General features: G+C 40.6%; 1 protein-coding gene across 4 annotated transcripts in view; it reads left to right on the plus strand.

The window, feature by feature from the left end:
* The window catches only part of LOC143035123 (FHF complex subunit HOOK interacting protein 2A-like), a 144,018-nt gene that overhangs the window by 105,648 nt on the left and 18,811 nt on the right, over positions 1-19,559 (plus strand). For 3 of the 4 annotated variants that reach the window (XM_076201714.1, XM_076201716.1, XM_076201715.1), the window contains 7 exons: positions 12,083-12,301; positions 15,472-15,594; positions 15,946-16,164; positions 16,296-16,504; positions 16,728-16,827; positions 17,521-17,698; positions 17,858-17,985. In XM_076201714.1, the coding sequence (XP_076057829.1) occupies positions 12,083-12,301; positions 15,472-15,594; positions 15,946-16,164; positions 16,296-16,504; positions 16,728-16,827; positions 17,521-17,698; positions 17,858-17,985 (1,176 nt within the window). The remainder of the gene's footprint in view (positions 1-12,082; positions 12,302-15,471; positions 15,595-15,945; positions 16,165-16,295; positions 16,505-16,727; positions 16,828-17,520; positions 17,699-17,857; positions 17,986-19,559) is intronic. The other variant, XM_076201717.1, reaches the window with a different exon arrangement.

The raw sequence follows: 19,559 nt of genomic DNA on the forward strand, positions 1-19,559 counted from the left end.
AGGGACATTGGCTTGTTGAAGAGCATTACTAATACACAAAGAACTAGAAGACACTTCCCCTAGTTTACAGGAAAGCCTTGTTGCAAAAGACAATAGAGTCTCATCAGTCTTATACTGGAGAGAAGATGCAGCTCTTCTCTCAAAAGGCACCAGAAAAAGGAAATACAGTACATCAAAATTTCCAAAATAAGACAAAACTGGGTAGATAATGGTACTATCACTCTAGAGAGTGATAGTGCCATTATCTACCCAGTCTGAATGTGAGAGTGAATCTAATGCATCAACAACAATTCTACTGGCCTGAGCTTGTGCACGCCTATAGTCAAGAGCACCCAGTCGGGATACGAGGATATCAGCCAGTTTGAAACACCATTGGAAAGAATTGCCACCAGGGGTATCTGAAAAAAGTTTAATGAAATTAGACTTAAAGATGTCATAATTATAATCCAAAGACTTGGGATCTAAGCACGACGCAGACAGCAACTCAGATGCCAGAGAATGTGGCACAAGCTGGGACCTCACAAAGATCTTTTTCAGTCCCAGTCGAAACATTGGAGTTCGCTATGGCATCCTCGCATTGGCGAATAAAATCTGTAGCCTTAAAAATGGCGATCTTGACCTGAGAATTTAATAACAGAGGGGTCCAAGTGCAGTAAGGTCAAATGATGTGCCATTGTTTTAGATGGTATTTGGGGACTAATAAAAGATGGTACCTTTGGCTTAGACATATTAGAATGGGGGCAGGGTTAGGGTAACTGCAATCCACTACGTAATAACATTTACGAGAAAAACAGAAAAATAATACATTAATTATTGCGACCACTTTACAAAAACACAAGCCCCTTTACAGGAAAAATGAATCCATATAGGCTGACGGTCGTAAAACAATGTCCAACACACAGGAAATACAAACAAAAAAAAGTAAACAATAACACCAGTTTTCTTACAAACCAAAGAAAACGTGACTGTCAATGAAATGACGTCATGGAGGAAACAAACATGGCAGCCAAGACAACATGCCCGGCTATGAATATATGAAATTTATACAAAAATTTATCACAAAATCTCAAAAGAAGATTACTGAAATGCTTACTACAGGAAAATATATATATATATGCACAAAATATTGTGAAACAATTCAAAATACCCAGTCAGAGGCGAAGTGAAATCAGCTATCACGCAGGACAATTCTTCAATCAGTCTAGGCCTGAACAGTAATCCGTCCTCATCCAGTCTCCAAGTTAATTGTCATAAACACAGTAACTAGTGCTGGGCAAATACCGCTAATTTCAATACCGGAATTACCGGTAAACAACAATGCCGTTACCGGAATTACCGGTAATTTACCGGTAAAAGACTCGTGAGGTAGTAGTGACGTCCCAAGTTCGAGTCGCCTTTATGACTTAAATCTAAACAAATTTCATCCTACTATGGTGTGTAGTCACAACTCAAGTTTTGTAACTTCACTATAAAAATCCTGCTCTCCGAGTCGTTACTCCAACTCTCGTGTGAGGGGGTGCGTGTAAGGTCACAGCATTACCTCCTCTCCCTCAGTGCATAGGCCTACGCACCAATCCCCCCTCCCCCTCTCACACTCCACTTCCGTCTCTATGTAAGTGCAATTTCATACAAAGAATATATTTTTCACATAGAAACACAATTTCATAAAAGAAAAATAATTACATGCATCATTTTTACACATTACACAAAAATTCATTTCCAAAATCACCCATTTTTCATTTAGTCAGGACAAAGTCTTTTTGTACAATTGAGGTTTTAAAGGTTTTGTGAGATGAATTGACATATGTAGGTCATTTTCATAATGTTTTTTTTTACCAAGTTCCTCTTATATTAGGCTCATGAACACATAATCTCAACCCTTTGAATTTCTGTCAAAGTTTTTTTCAATTGTTCATAGTTGTCATTTTTTATATTGGAATTACGTTAATTTTGTATTAGCAGGACTCTACGATCCCTATATTTATGTTATAGTACCTTTAAATGGACAAAAAACACACGCATATATTTTATTTTAATTTTTTATTCTGTGTATCCATTTGGATACATGCCCACCGGAATCGCCAGCGCGCGCCACCTCCACCAATGGTAAGGCTCGCAAATATTAGTTACTTAAGACTACGCGAATAATAATTACATGCGTATCACTAACAAAATATGATTTTTGAATAACACGTTACCTTGCGTCGTAGAGGCCACTTCAATGGGCACAGTGTTAATCCACCAGAATCTTTGATCGTCTCTGCCCGCTTATTCTTGTCTCTGCTTTCCGTGAGTCTGTTGTGGTATACTGTATTCCCTGCCCCAACCCATAGCTTATATATATATCCTTGTCAGTCATCACTCGTGCGTGTCTGATAAGTGTATTTGTGAACTTGTTTGTGATTAACTCCAATACAAGTACAGTACAAATAGATTGTAACATGCAGATGGTGTCTTTCATGAGCAACTGCGTACATTTATGTAAATATGCATATATTAATAAACATTAAATATAAAGTTAAATATGAAGATCTGATAAGTGTGGAAACAGTGTCTCTCCAATCTCCCCGTTCTGTGAGCTTTCATGTCCGTTCTACAAACTTTACAACGTGCCTTATTTCCATCCTCTTTCACTTCCGCTAACCATTTTTTAAACAGGGGATCCTTTAACCAGGCAGACTGAAAAGTTTTCGAGTAGTTTGACCACCTCTTCATTTCTAGATCACATAGGCAGACTAATCGAATACTGTACGTACATTTTGCACTGAACCTCTGCGGGCCGAGATGCGAACAAAACGATCTAGCACGTCTGTTAATTTTCATATTCGAATACGTACATTTCGTACTGTGCATCTGTGGGCCGAGAAGGGAGCAGGACGATCTAGCACGTTGAATACGTTCCTGTTAATTTTCATCCTGCGTAGGGCCGTCAGTACTGTCACTCAGTACCACCAAGCCGAAACGTGCTTACCGCTCTCTGAGTATTATGGGATAGCTTATCGGTTAACGGAGCCTAAACGGTAGCAGATTTTTTGCTGGTAAGCTACCGTCAAGGTTGTTACCGATAAAACCCGTAACTACCGGTAGCTGCCCACCACTACCGTCACTCAGTACCACCAAGCCGAGACGTGCTTACCGCTCCACGAGTGTTTGGTATAGCTTATCGGTTAACGGAACCTTAACGGTAGCAGAATTATTGCCGGTAAGCTACCGTCAAGGCTGTTACCGATAAAACCGGTAACTTTACCGGTAGCTGCCCACCACTAACAGTAACCATAGGCAAGTGTTCCACCAATGCTGAAGACGATGACGATAAACAAAAGTTCAAACGAAGCCAGAACACGAAGCATGCGTCTCTTAATAAAATCACGTGGCGGACCGTGCCAATACACTGTTCGTTAGCACCATCACTTCCTAAAAGTTATTAAATCCTGTAATCCTAGAAAACTAGAATGGAAAAAAAAAAAAAAATACACGCGCAAAATGCCGGCCGGCTCCCAAAGTTCTCAACGTTGCAAAACTCAAATTGAGTTTGGAAGACTAAGTGCGATTGAAATATGAAGTACATAGCACTTTACACAGTTCACACAACTTTTTTTTTTTCGCTGCCATCAAAATGTATAGGGTGGCGGTTAATGATGCTCACACCGTAAATTATAAAAGTAAATTTATCAAAGCACGGACAGATGTGCGTACACTTCAGAGGCCGTAACAATACTGAGCCACGCCAAACCATGAGTTGGCACAAAAAAGCATACATGAATCGCATTTGCAATTACAAAAAAAAAATGCTCACAGAAATATACAATAATAAATATATATATATTAATAAATAAACAATACTGGAAATATGTACATACAAAACACAAGAAATATGTCACCATTACAATAAAGTATCATCAAATCAAAAGGGCTAAGTGAGGTAGTCTTTTTTTTGTTCTTAGTGTATGAATCTGCCACAGCTAAATTAAATTGTTTGGTGTTAGTAAGATATACAAGAGATTACCGTAGTGTGTTGTAACAGGAATTATGCGGGAGCAGTGATGGGCATTTTCACAATGTAATCCTGCAGGACAAAGATGTAATACTCAGGACTTGCAGACTGTGTTAAAGATCAAGAGGGGAATGTTTGTTAGCAAAGAAGGCAGGAGATAGGGGTGAGTGGAGAATGTGTATAGATGATACTGTGATGCAAGGAAGGGAAGGGTTGGAGGATTGGGGGTGTATAGGGACTGGTTATGTGTGAATGATATTTTGATGCAGCCTGAAGGGATTTCTATATTTTTCTGCTTGACACAGAGGGTGGGGGTCACTGATTAAGTGAGCCAGCCTTACTGTGGATGTACTGTCTTGCTACATTGCTTCTGATTCAGGGCAGTGGGCAGGATGCAGGGATGACCCATCATCCATGAGGAGCTAAGATGAAAGGGAAGAAAGGGTGGTGGATGGGAGTGGAATGGGTAGGTGTAGGTATGTGTCATTTGACATGGCTACTTCCCTTGTAGAGGGGGAAAAGCCTTTGATGTACTGTATAGATAGATTTTTGTTCATGTATCTATTATTATTATTGTGGTGGGGGAAAAGAATACTGCCACCAAGTAATTACACTTGGATCGTAAAAGGCAAGAAGAAAGGGACAGGGATTGGGACTAGGCATCCTTCTCCTTGTAGCCCCACAGGGGACATTCCTAAAAGAAAAGCAAAGGCATAAGAGGGTCTGGGAGTTTCCCAACCAGCACCCTAAGGTTAGGGTCTTTTAATGTGTGTGGATGTAGTACAGATGAGAGTAAAAGGGAAGAGATAGGTAGTATGTTTGTGAGAAGAAAGATGGATGTGTTGGCTTTGAGTGAAACTAAGTTGAAAGGGAAGGGTGAGTGTAAGTGGGAGGTTATCAGGAGTGAAGAGAGGGCGAGGGAGGGAAGGGGTGGCTATACTAGTAAGTGAAGAGATAGGTAAACGTGTAGTGGAGTGGAAAGAGGTTTCCTCAAGGATAATGTGGATGAAGGTGAAACTGGGAAAGGAGGTGTGGGTTTTTGTAAGTGCATATGGGCCTGGCAGTGAAAAGAGCGTAGAAGAAAGGGAGGCCTTTTGGATAGATTTAAATGAGTCCATAGAGGATTTAGGGAGTAATATCAATGTAATAGTACTGGGAGACCTTAATGCTTGGGTAGGAAATGATCCAATTGATGGAGTGGTTGGGAAATGTGGAGTTCCAGGAAAGAATTGTAGTGGAGAGTTGATGGTGGAAATGTGTCTAGAAAGAGAGTTGATGATAGCAAATACAATGTTTTGGAAGAAAGTCAACCATAAGTATACATGGGAGAGGGTGGTGGAGGGAAGGGTGGTAGATAGAGCATTAATGGACTATGTAGTGGTAAATAGGATTATGATAGGAAGAGTTAAGGATGTTCATGTGCTAAGGGGAGAGGGTGGGGGAATATCAGATCATTTTTTGGTGGAAGGTAAGTTGAGAGTGGAGGATAGATGGAGAAAGAGGAAAGGGACAAAAGGTAGGGAGGTTCTTAGAGTGAACTCTTTGAATGAGAAGGAAAAGGAGAAGGAGTACAAGAAGAAGCTGAAGGAAGAGTGGGAGGGAGTGAAGGATAGCTAGGTGTGGAGGAAGAATGGGGATGGTTCAAGGAGGGAGTCACAAAGTGCGCAATGATGGTGTGTGGAACAAGAATGACAGGAGGAAATAGAAGGAAGGGTAGTGAACGGTGGGATGAGGAAACAAAGAAGGTTGTAGAAGAGAAGAAGCGAGCTTTCACAGATTGGTTACAAAATAGGACGAGGGAGTCATATGAGAGGTACAAAGAAATAAAAGAGAAGTAAAGCAAAAGGTAAAGGAGGCAAAGAGGAGAGCAGATGTGAAATGGGGTAAGAGTATGACAGAAATTTTTTAAAGTAATAAAAAGATGTTTTGGAAAGAAATTAAGAGAAGAAAAGGTAAAAGGTGCAGATGAGGAGATGAGAATGGAAGAGAAGGCAGTGAGAGGAAGGTGGACAGAGTATTTTAGGGAGTTGCTAAATGTGAAGGAGGATAGGGAGGGAAAGATAGCTACAGTGGGAAATGCTAAGAAAATGACCGTGATGAGTGAGGAAAATGGAGGAGAAATAAGGGAGGATGAAGTGAAGGCAGTTGTTAAGATGATGAGAGCAGGTAAGGCACCTTGTCTGGATGGGTGCCATGCAGAATGTCTAAAAAAAGGAGGTACAGTGATGATGGACTGGCTGGTGAGGTTATTTAATGTTTGCTGGAGAGAGGGTAGAGTGCTGGAGGACTGGAGGAGTGCCTGTATAGTTCCACTTTACAAGGGAAAAGGGAACAAGTGTAAATGTAGTAGTTTCAGAGGGATTAGTTTGTTAAGTGTAGTTGGGAAGATTTATGGGAGGATCTTGATTGAGAGGATTAGGAGAGGAAGAGAGGGAGTAATTAGTGAGGAACAGTGTTGATTTAGGACAGGTATAGGTTGTGTAGATCAGATCTTTGTGGTAAGACAGATATGTGAGAAAGCTATAGGAAAGGGGAAGGATGTTTTTGGGCCTTTATGGACCTGGAAAAGGCTTATGACAGGGTAGACAGAAAGGCACTGTGGGAGGTTTTGCGGATATACGGGATAGGAGGAAAGCTTCTAGGAGCTGTCAAGAGTTTTTATGAGAGTAGTAGAGCTTGTGTCAGGATTAGAAATGGAGAGAGTGAGTGGTTCGAGGTAAAGGTGGGACTTCAAGGATGCGTTATGTCGCCCTGGCTGTTCAACTTATACATGGATGGGGTAGTGCGAGAGGTAAATGCAAGGGTAGTGGGTCAGGGATTGGAGATGGTTAAAGAAAATGGGGAAAAGTGGGAGGTGAGCCAGCTGTTGTTTGCGGACGACACTGCGCTTGTGGCAGGATCGAAGGAGGTATTGAGGAAGTTGGTGACAGAGTTTAGGAGAGTGTGTGATAGAAGAAAGCTGAAGATAAATATGGATAAAAGTAAGGTGATAAGATGTACAAGGGGTGAAAGTGGCAGTAGTCTGGACATGAGCATTAAGGGAGAGCGACTGGAGGAAATGGATAGTTTTAGATACTTGGGTGCAAATGTGACAGGAAAAGGTGGAGTGAAGGTGGAGGTAGAATGTAGATTGAGAGAAGTGAGTAAATGCCTTGGTGGATTAAAAAGTGTAATGATGAATAGACATTTGGGAATGGATGCTAAGAGGAGACTGTATGAAGGAGTGATTGTGCCAACAGCACTGTATGGGGCAGAAACATGGAACATAAGAGAGGAAGAGAGAAGGAGTTTGAATGTGTTTGAGATGAGGTGTCTGAGAAGTATGATGGGGGTTACTAGGCTAGATAGAGTGAGAAATGAGGAGGTGAGGAGATAGGGTTGATGAAAGAGTATTAGGATGGTTTGGACACATGGAAAGAATGAGTGAAGAAAGACTAGTAAAAGAGGTATGGAAGGCAGATGTGGAGGGAGTGAACATGAAGGGACGTCCTAGGATTAGGTGGATGGATGAGTTGAAGGGGGCTTTGGGGAAAAGGAGAATGTCTGTTGAGGAAGGACGGGAGAGGACAGAAGACGGGTGAATGGAGAATGGTTGTATATGGATGATGTTGTGATTGCATGAGGTGGAATGGGGGGTAAGGTAGTATGTGTGAGCAAATTTTGACACAGCCCGAAGGGATTTCTCCCCGTCGTCTCCTTTATGCATAGGGGGACAGAGAGGGGAGGGTCGCCGATTTAATGAAGCGGCCAGCTGTGGATGTGTTGTGTCTTGCAACACTGCTTCTGACCCAGGGCAGTGGACAAGGTGCAGGGATGACCCGTCATCCAGGAGGTGCTAAGATAAGAGGGAGGGTGGAGGGGTGTGGAGTGTATTCAGGGATGGAATGGGTGGGAATGATTTTATGCCTTTTTCGTTTTTGGCTACCTCCCTTGTAAGGCGGAAAAGGCTTGGTATATGTATATATGTGTGTATTTTTTTTTTTATCAACTTTCACTATTTTTGTATCAAATTATCACTTAAGGAGAGCTGTCAACAGAAACTGATCCCTTACTCATACAAAACACAAGTATAGTAACAGTGAACAACTATCTAGTGTTTCTTTTTAGAAAGATTCATGGAAGAGACTGAGGAAATGCAGGTATCTGTACATTGAAACTTATGGCAGCAACTAAATTGAGCTGGGGCTAAAATTGGATTAAGAAACCCATCAATTTGGTAACATGCTCAAACTCCATGAAAGCATTACTTTTTGTCCACTTTTTCACTTTGTGCATAAGTGATGTTGTATTGCTGTACCATCGCTTAGATTTAAATGCATACATACATATACCCAGGCTTTTTCCCCCTTACAAGGGAGGTAGCCAAAAAGGAAAAGGCATAAAAATATTCCCACCCATTCCATCCCTGAATACACTCCACACCCCTCCACCTTCCCTCTTATCTTAGCACCTCCTGGATGACGGGTCATCCCTGCACCTTGTCCACTGCCCTGGGTAAGAAGCAGTGTTGCAAGACACAGCACATCCACAGCAAGGCCGCTTCATTAAATCGGCGACCCCCCTCTCCATCCCCCCATGCAGAAAAGCAGAAGACGGGGAGAAATCCCTTCGGGCTGCATCAAATTTTGCTCACACATACTACCTTACCCCCCATCCCCCCGCCCATTCCACCTCATGCATCATAACATCATCCATATACAACCATTCTCCATTCACCCCTGTCTTCTGTCCTCTCCCGTCCTTCCTCAACAGACATTCCCCTCTTCCCCAAAGCCCCTTTCACCCCATCCATCCACCTCATCCTAGGACGTCCCCTCATGTTCACTCCCTCCACATCTGCCTTCCATACCTCTTTTACTAGTCTTTCTTCACTCATTCTTTCCATGTGTCCAAACCATCCTAATACTCTTTCATCAACCCAATCTCCCAACCCCCTTTCCACCCCTGTTCTCCTCCTCACCTCATTTCTCACTCTAGCCTAGTAACCCCCATCGTACTTCTCAGACACCTCATCTCAAACACATTCAAACTCCTTCTCTCTTCCTCTCTTATGTTCCATGTTTCTGCCCCACACAGTGCTGTTGGCACAATCACTCCTTCATACAGTCTCCTCTTAGCATCCATTCCCAAATGTCTATTCCTCATTACACTCTTTAATCCACCAAGGTATTTACTCGTTTCTCTCAATCTACATTCTACCTCCACCTTCACTCCACCTTTTCCTGTCACATTTGCACCCAAGTATCTAAAACTATCCACTTCCTCCAGTCGCTCTCCCTTAATGCTCACTTCCAGTCTACTGCCACTTTCACCCCTTGTACATCTCATCACCTTACTTTTACCCACATTTATCTTCAGCTTTCTTCTATCACACACTCTCCCAAACACTGTCACCAACTTCCTCAATCCCTCCTCCGATCCTGCCACAAGCGCAGTGTCGTCTGCAAACAACAGCTGGCTCACCTCCCACTTTTCTCCATTTTCTTTAACCATCTCCAATCCCTGACCCACTACCCTTGCATTTACCTCTCGCACTACCCCATCCATGTATAAGTTGAACAGCCAGGGCGACATATTGCATCCTTGACAAAGTCCCACCTTTACCTCGAACCACTCACTCTTTCCATTTCTAATCCTGACACAAGCTCTACTACTCTCGTAAAAACTCTTGATAGCTCCTAGAAGCTTTCCTCCTATCCTGTATATCTGCATAACCTCCCACAGTGCCTTTCTGTCTACCCTATCGTAAGCCTTTTCCAGAGCCATAAAAGCCCAAAAACATCCTTCCCCTTTCCTATAGCTTTCTCACATATCTGTCTTACCACAAAGATCTGATCTACAGAACCTCTACCCATCCTAAATCAACACTGTTCCTCACCAATTACCCCCTCTCTTCCTCTCCTAATCCTCTCAATCAAGATCCTCCCATAAGCCTTCCCAACTACACTCAACAACCTAATCCCTCTGAAACTACTACATTCACACTTGTCCCCTTTTCCCTTGTAAAGTGGAACTATACAGGCACTCCTCCAGTCCTCCGGCACTCTACCCTCTCTCCAGCAAACATTAAATAACCTCACCAGCCAGTCCACCATCACTGTACCTCCTTTTTTTAGACATTCTGCATGGCACCCATCCAGACCAGGTGCCTTACCTGCTCTCATCATCTTAACAACTGCCTTCACTTCATCCTCCCTTATTTCTCCTCCATTTTCCTCACTCATCACGGTCATTTTCTTAGCATTTCCCACTGCACCTATGTTTCCCTCCCTATCCTCCTTCACATTTAGCAACTCCCTAAAATATTCTGCCCATCTTCCCCTTACTGCCTTCTCTTCCATTACCATCTCTCCATCTGCACCTTTTACCTTTTCTTCTCTACTTGATTCACCTCCTCGTCCTCTCTTAATTTCTTTCCAAAACATCTTTTTATTACTTTCAAAATTTTCTGTCATACTCTTACCCCATTTCACATCTGCACTCCTCTTTGCCTCCTTTACCTTTTGCTTTACTTCTCTTTTATTTCTTTGTACCTCTCATATGACTCCCTCGTCCTATTTTGTAACCAATCTGTGAAAGCTCGCTTCTTCTCTTCTACAACCTTCTTTGTTTCCTCATCCCACCATTCACTACCCTTTCTTCTATTTCCTCCTGTCCTTCTTGTTCCACACACCATCCTTGCACACTTTGTGACTCCCTCCTTGAACCATCCCCATTCTTCCTCCACACCTAGCTCTACTCTATCCTTCACTCCCTCCCACTCTTCCTTCAGCTTCTTCTTGTACTCCTTCTCCTTTTCCTTCTCATTCAAAGAGTTCACTCTAAGAACCTCCCTACCTTTTGTCCCTTTCCTCTTTCTCCATCTATCCTCCACTCTCAACTTACCTTCCACCAAAAAATTATCTGATATTCCCCCACCCTCTCCCCTTAGCACATGTACATCCTTAACTCTTCCTATCATAATCCTATTCACCACTACGTAATCCATTAACACTCTATCTACCACCCTTCCATCCACCACCCTGTCCCATGTGTACTTGTGCTTGACTTTCTTCCAAAACACTGTATTTGCTATCATCAACTCTCTTTCTAGACACATTTCCACCATCAACTCTCCACTACAATTCTTTCCTGGAACTCCACATTTCCCAACCACTCCATCAATTGGACCATTTCCTACCCTAGCATTAAGGTCTCCCAGTACTATTACATTGACATTTCTCCCTAAGTCCTCTATGCACTCATTTAAATCTATCCAAAAGGCCTCCCTTTCTTCTACACTCTTCTCACTGCCAGGCCCATATGCACTTACAAAGACCCACACCTCCTTTCCCAGTTTCACCTTCATCCACATTATCCTTGAGGAAACCTCCTTCCACTCCCCTACATGTTTACCTATATCTTCGCTTACTAGAATAGCCACCCCTTCCCTCCCTCGCCCTCTCATCACTCCTGATAACCTCCCACTTACACAACCAAACTTACACTCACCCTTCCCTTTCAACTTAGTTTCACTCAAAGCCAACACATCCATCTTTCTTCTCACAAACATACTACCTATCTCTTCCCTTTTACTCTCATCTGTACCACATCCACGCACATTAAATGACCCAAACCTTAGGGTGCTGGTCGGAAATCTCCTAGACCCTCTTATGCCTTTGCTTTTTCTTTTAGGAATGTCCCCTATGGGGCTACAGGGAGAAGGATGCCTAGTCCCAATCCCCATCCCTTTTTTCTTGTCTTTTACGATCCAAGTGGGAATACTTGGTGGCAGTATTCTTTTCCCCCACCACAGGGAATTCCCCCACCACAGAAAATGAATACTCAGAGAAATGGTACAGGAGAGCAGCAAGGGGTTGGGGGACAGCATAACGGAGGGACAGCCGTAGTATAGTATAAGTGTCATCATTTCTCTATGAACAGAGTTTTCCTCTATCATAGACAAAATGATGTGTGGCTCTGTTCCGTAGGGGTGCCTCATATAGACCCTAAAGTATCAACTGCATGCTACTTTACCACAATAACAAGCAGCCAATACCCCAGATGGGGAGATTTAAATAATGTACTCTATTTTTGTATCACTACCAGGTCCTTGTAGCAGAAGAGAATTTAAGAATAGCAGGTGGCCCACTAAGTCCATGTTTGGAGTTTGTAGTACAAGGAAAGGTTTTGCCAACGTTGGTGCGTTATGCTCATGCAGATCGTCCTCTTGGTATAAGGCAGCATGTCTACGTGTTCCTGACATGTGTTTTGAATCACCTTCATCACTCCCATCTTCACCAAGCATCAATTCATAAACCTATTCAGGTAAGTTTATTTATATATGCACACACACAGGTATAGCAGATATAAATGTAGAGTGAAGGAAGTGCTCAATCTTCTGGGATCTCAGATTTTATTCTTAAAGAATGTAGGGAACAGCTAGTGGACAAGATCCACACTCTTATTACATGCTCATTGAAAGAAGGTATTGTGCCACTTAATTGGAAAAGGGCAAATGTGGTGCCAGTTCACAAAGGTGGAAATAAGGAGACACCACTAAATTATAGGCCAGTATTACTGACCAGCACAATAGTGAAATTATGTGAAAGATTGATGGAACAAATATCTTGAAAAGATGAACATTCTGACAGACACACAGTTTGGCTTCAGATCTGGAAGGTTGTGGGTGTCGAACGTTTTAAGCTTTTACTTGAGAGTGACTAATGTACTGCAAAATATAGAGGGGTGGGTGGACTGTGTGTACCTTGACCTAGAGAAGGCATTTGATAAAGCACCTCACAGTTGACTTATGTAGAAATTGGAGCATGTTGGAGGACTGAGAGGCAAACTACTAGAATGGATGAAAGGTTTTTTGAAGGAAAGATACATGAGGACAGTAATAAAGAATAAAGATGTCAAGATGGAGAGCAGTAATGAGTGTAGTACCTTAAGGTTCAGTGCTTGCACCACTAATGTTTCTTGTCTATGTCAATGACATTATGGAAGGAAAACAAGCTATACCAACATGTTTGCAGATGACTCAAAAATCATGAGAAGAGTGGAAAATAAAGATGATGGATTGTTGCAAAAAGATCGAGACACTATTTTTGCATGAAGCCAAGAATGGGAAATGAAGTTCAATACCAAAAAATGCAAAGTAATGGAAATGGGCAATATTAGCAAAAGACCACCCTTAAGCTCTTCCTTGGGAAGTGAACCCATTACAAAAGCAAAAGAAGAGAAAGACTTGGGAGAGTTGATAAAATATAATCTGTCATCTGATAGATAGGCAAGATTGTGGGAGAGACATACAGACTACTGCAGAAAATCAAGGTGGAATTTCACTATATGGATAAAGATATGATGAAAAAACTCATTGAAACCCTGAAATATCCAAGACTGGAACATGGGTCAGTAGTATTGTTCCTACACAGAGATCAAGAGAATACAAAGGACAGGAACCAAACTGGTCCCCAGCCTGGCAGATAAACCATATAAAGACCAATAATACTGGTTCTGGCAACTTTGAAAGATCAAAGAGAGAGAGATGATACGATTACAGCATTCAGGTCACTAAAGAAGAGATCTCTTGATTTGGTGGGAGGGCTTTAAGAGGTCATGAGAGCAAATTAAGAAAGACCACATGTCTAAAGGATGTGAAGAAGTACAGTTTTCCATAAATACTTGGAATAGCATAGCAAGTGATATAGCCTAAGCTTAAACAATATATGAGTCCAGATCTAAATATGATAATTGGAAATCAAGGATATAGAAAGGTTGAAGGCTTTGCTTTCTTCTGTATGTTGACTTAATGGATATTAACTTGTTGGCTTTTTCTTATGGTTACTTACAAAGGATTACAAAGGCGGAGCATGCCGACAGGAGACCTTTTGATCCATATCTAGGTCGGATGCCAAGAAAAAAAAAAAAAAATCAGTAATAAAATAATAAATAAAAACTATAATAATGTAAATAACAAATAAAATACATAAATAAATGCATAGGTATAGTTAAAATGATAAACAAACAGGTAAATACTAAATGATAAATTAACATATAACTAATAATAAATTAAAATCAGACAGACAAATGATAAAACAAAAACAAATAATATAAGATAAATTATAATCATTACAGCATCTTACTTAAGTATTTATATAAATGATTCTTAAAGCTTTGAACTGAACTACATTGTACTACCTGTGCAGGAAGTTTATTCCATTCATTAACTACACGGTTGGCAAAGTTGTTTCTACCTACTTCCAAATTGAATCTATTTCCGGACAGTTTGAGACCATTGTTTCTTGTCTGATTCTCATTCAATGTGAAAATTTTGTCACTTTTGATGTCAATTCCCTTTAAAATCTTAAAGACCTGTATCAAGTCACCTCTGAGTCTACGCTTTTTTAGGGAAAACAGATTCATGTGCTTTAGTCGACTTTCGTATGATTTATTTTTTATATTTGGAATCAGTTTTGTGGCTCGCCGTTGTACTTTTTCCAGTCTGTCAATGTCTTTAATGAGATTCGGTGACCATACGGAAACAGCATATTCCAAATGTGGACGAACTAACGATTTATATAGCTTGTTAATGAGTGATGGACTTTTGAAATCAAAAGATCGCGCAATCAGTCCCAGAATCTTATTTGCTTTCTCAGAGGCTGAAATACATTGCTTGGATGATTTGAGGTCGTTACTGATAATTACGCCGAGATCTTTTTCACTATCCACTTTTGTTAACGAATTTCCAAATAACTTGTAATCGTACTTACTGTTATTTTTACCTATGTGCATTACCTTGCATTTACTTGTGTTATATTTCATTAGCCACTTTTCAGACCATTGCTGTAATTGATCTAAATCTTCTTGAATATCTAATTGGTTTGAGTGATCATTTGCCACTCCGCACAGTTTTGTATCATCAGCAAATTTGGAAACAGTAGATTTTAGTCCATGGTCTATATCATTTATATATACTATGAATAGAAGTGGCCCAAGAACGGAACCCTGAGGAACTCCACTTGCAACACTTTTCCATCCAGAAGTTTTTCCATTTAAAACAACTCTCTGTTTTCGACCATTCAACCAATTACTAGTCCAACCTAATAGGCTACCACTTATTCCATGCAAAGCTAGTTTAGTAAGTAGTCTTTCGTGTGGGACGGTATCAAAAGCTTTTGCAAAGTCTAGATATATTAAATCTATATTGTTTCTTTTGTCATAATTCGAGATAACTGTGTTGTAGAATTCGAGTAAGTTAGTCACGCAAGAACGTTTTCGTCTGAAACCATGCTGGCTATCATTTATCAAACGATTACTTTCTAAATGATGTTCGATAGCATCTCTGATGATAGTTTCCATTATTTTTCCTACGATTGAAGTCAAACTTATAGGCCTATAGTTATTTGGTTTCTTTTTGTCACCTTTTTTGAGAATTTTTCACAGGCAATGGTATGGCTTTTTCTTATGGTTACGTGAAAGAGAATTTTTCACAGGCAATGGTATGTGCAAGTAATGAAATGAAGGCATCTCCATATGAATCAGAGGAAATGGAATTTTTATCCACACTCTGTGAGAAGATCCAGCAAGACAACACTATCATAATCCTCTACATACAAGTAGGTCACTTATGATTCCCTAAGCTTTTATGTCAGTATGTGTTGGTAGAGCTCTTCCAGTGTGCAAGTGTTATAATAGAGGCCATATTAAATGGTTGAGTAAGCTTATATACTTCAGTATGGGATCACTGAAAATATCTCATGCTCATTCCTTGCATATCATGGTTAAGGCTGAAGAAGTGAAAGGTGTGTTATGTGAGTGAAAAGGGCAAAGATAATTTTCTCCCATACCTAGTCACCATGCTTGTCAGGTTGCAGGTAATTGCTTAGAAAAAATCCAGAATACTGAAAGCATTTAAGTATACAATTTCTTTGAATGTAACATTTTGTAATTAATATATCATTTACCAGCCATATGCAGAGGAAAGTGATGCTTGTAGTGGTTATACCAGTGACAGTTGTCCACCTACACCAACACAGCCAGTTACCAGGAAAGAAAGCATCCCCAGCAATCAGAAGGAAGTGCCTCAGGACATTCCATGTGAAGCCAAAGTACCCAGAGATGATATGGAGAAAACACAGTCCAAATTTCCTCTTATTGATTCTCTTTTGAATCTTTGTTATAGTGCTGTAAGTGTGTACAAAATGAGGGGGTCTGCTCTTCCAATATTTGAAGCACTAGTTGCTTAGTGTTGTGCATATGTATTTTCACATCACTTCAAGTAATAGGTTGTATTGTTGCATATACTTTTCTTAAACAGGATACTAGAATCTCAGAAAGTGCTCATGATTGTCTGTTAAGTTTGATAAGAGTGAGGGAAAGAAGAAGTAGTGCAGTGATATGTCAGCATACCCTGTTGCCTCAGTATATTGCAACAAGACTGTACAGTGCACTCGATCAAGTTCCATCTGAAACAGAACCAGCTTTGGTTGAAGATGTGCCATTGTCAACACAGCAGAGAAGAGATAGGTAAATTTTGTAGGAATGTTTACTCTAGCAAAGTCAATATAAGCACCTCAAAACAGTTCCAGAAGTACTGACTTCATGTCATCATACAGTCAATATCCCAGTATGAGGCAAAATAATCAAGTTAAATAATACATACTTTCCTTTTTTGTTAAGTTGTTCAGCATTTTTAGTAGTGTGGCTAAGATATTTTTGAACATTAATAAGATCATGCATTTCTTTGTAGGGGAACAGATGGAGATAGTGACAGTGAAGAAGATTATGGAGATTTTCCGGGAAAAAGGGAGCTTGTATCATTGCTGCATTGGCTTGTCTATTGTGATAAGGTTGGTAGCTAGTCAAATTTGGTATTATCCAAAATTGGAAGCATGTTGCCTAAGCATTTAAGTAGGAAGTTTTTATATGTAACAATAATAATCACTGTTACCTTGTGTTTCACTGACTGGAAACTCAGACCTACAGTGGTTGGCATTGGTCCTTGGGCCCTCCTTCATATATCTGTGGAATGAAAGTGGATTGTTGTTTGTGTTGTATTAGTGTGTGATTGTTTCTGTGTCATCATCTAAAAGTAGCAGGAGGGGATCAACTCTCCTTATGGGAAAAGGTAAAGGAAATACAGAAAGTTGATTGAGAGATCTCTCCAGACCAGTTGCATCTCCAGATGGAGATGAGGGAGTTGACAGTTTAAAAATGGGCAGCAGGAAAATTATTCTCTCCACCATCCATCTTGCAGGATACTTGTCACTGATTATTTGTTATATAAATTGAAGAAGAATTGAACTACATAGAATTATAGATCACTTACAAGACTAGCTCACTAAAAGCATGAAGTACTTAATTGCAATGTAAATTGTGTTGTGACAGGATATATGGCTAAAATAACACCCCAGTGTTGACCTTCATTCATAATGTATAGCATCAATATGAGGTACTGATTCAGTTGATAACTGTATGAAAACTTATGTTTGCTCCATCACACTATCATAGATGTTTTTGATGGAATTTACAATATGTTGCAGGTTTTAGGGGCTTGTGATAGTTTGCTTGGCTCCAGTATATGCTCCACTATTCGAGAAGTTTTTCTTGAAGGAGCTTTACAGAGTGGGTTGACAAACGAAGATGAAGAGACAGTTTCTTTGTATATTGCTATCTGTACAAAAATTGTCTCCACAATATCAGCTCCTCGTTTGATTAACTGTAAGGAAATTTTAGGTGGTTGTGAATGTAGAATAACTTCTCACATTGTGTAATTTTGTAGTACATGAAGTCAAACATTCTGAAATAAATAGAGCTGGTTATACTTTTTTTTAGAAGTTGAACTTATATAAAGTATCAAGTTACCTATTGTCTACTTAGGTGTTGTATCATGGCTAAGTGAAGACACAGAAGAGCTTGATGGCAGCATTCCACTAAGGCAGCACTTACTAAACCGATGTACCATGCCGCCACATCATCTCCAGATTCAAGCCTTAAGACTTTTCCAGGTTAGTCAACATTTCTTCTGACCTTGTTTCTTGTGATCCTATACTGGGTACTGTCATTTTAACGAGTTTGAGTCACTGCAGAAGAAACTGGTGTGGCCCAGAGGGATTTCTCCTTGGTCCTCTCTATCTACTCATCTATCAAGGCACTGTGGGAGGTTTAGCATATATATAGGATAGGGGGAAAGCTGTTAAGGGCAGTCAAGAGTTTTTATGAGAGTAGTAGAGCCTGTGTTAGAATTGAAAATGGAGAGAGTGAGTGGTTTGAGATAAAGTTGGACCTGCTGTTCAGTGTGTACATGGATGGGATGGTGCAGGAGCTAAAGGTGAGGGTAATGGGCAGGGGACTGGAGATGGTTAAAGAAAATAGAGAAAAGTGGAAGGTGAGCCAGTTGTTGTTTCCTGATGATACTGCATTTGTGGTAGGTTCAGAGGAGGGATTAAGGGAGTGAGTGATGGAGTTTGGGAAAGTATAGGATAGGAGAAACTTAAAGGTAAATGTGGGTAAAAGTAAGATGATGAGATATACAAGGGGAGATGATGATAGCAAGTTGGAAATAAGTTGTACAGGAAAGAGGCTGGAGGAAGAGGATAGCTTTAGGTATTTGGGATTGCATATGGCAGGTAAGGGAGGAATGGCAGCAGAAGTAAATTATGGACTGAGAGAAGCAAGTAAATACCTTGGGGGAATAAAAAAAAAGTTATGAGAAATAGGTATTTGGGAATGAATGCAAAGAGGAGACTATATGAGGGAGTGATTGTGCCAAAAGCATTGTATGGTGTAGAGACTTGGAATTTAAGACAAGCAGGGAGGAAAAGTTTAAGTGTGTTTGAGATGAAAGTCTGAGAAGTAAGGTAGAGGTTACAAGGTTGGATAGAATGAGAAACGAGGTAAAGAGGAGATCTGGAGTGGAAAAGATGGCAGATAGGGCTGACAAATTAGTATTGGGATGGTTTGGACACATGGAAAGAATGAGTGAAGAAAGATTGGTGAAGTCTGTGAGGAAGGCAGAAGTGGAAAGAGGGAACTTTAGGGGACAACCAAGGATGAGATGTATATTTACTCCCTCCACCTCTACCTTCCACACCTCTTTTAACTAATCTTCCTTCACTCATTCTTTCCATGTGTCCAGACCATCCCAATATTTTTTCATCAACCCTATCTGGCATCTCCTTTTCCACTCCGACTCTCCTCCTCACCTTATTTCTCACTCTCTCCAACCTTGTAATCTCTACCACAGTTCTCAGACATTTCATCACAAACACATTTAAACTCTCTTTTCCTCTCTGCTTCTCTTAAATTCCATGTTTCTGCCCCCAAACAGTGCCATACAGTACATTAGGTGATGTAAACAAAGCAGCGAGGGTAAACCAGCTTTGGCTGTGCTTTCATCCACAAGGAGCTAAAATGAAAATTAAACAAATGGGTGATGGATGAGAGTGGGATGGGTGTCTTGGCTGAGAAGAAGCCTTTGGTATACCATCAGACCTCGCCCAACATGACTTCACTGTGCATGAAATTCATGTTTACATATATACATACATACATACATATACCAAGGCTTTTTCCTCCTTAC

This window comes from Oratosquilla oratoria, chromosome 18 (genome assembly GCF_046742065.1).
Source record: "Oratosquilla oratoria isolate Oo_2021 chromosome 18, ASM4674206v1, whole genome shotgun sequence".
Taxonomy (NCBI): Eukaryota; Metazoa; Arthropoda; class Malacostraca; order Stomatopoda; family Squillidae; genus Oratosquilla; species Oratosquilla oratoria.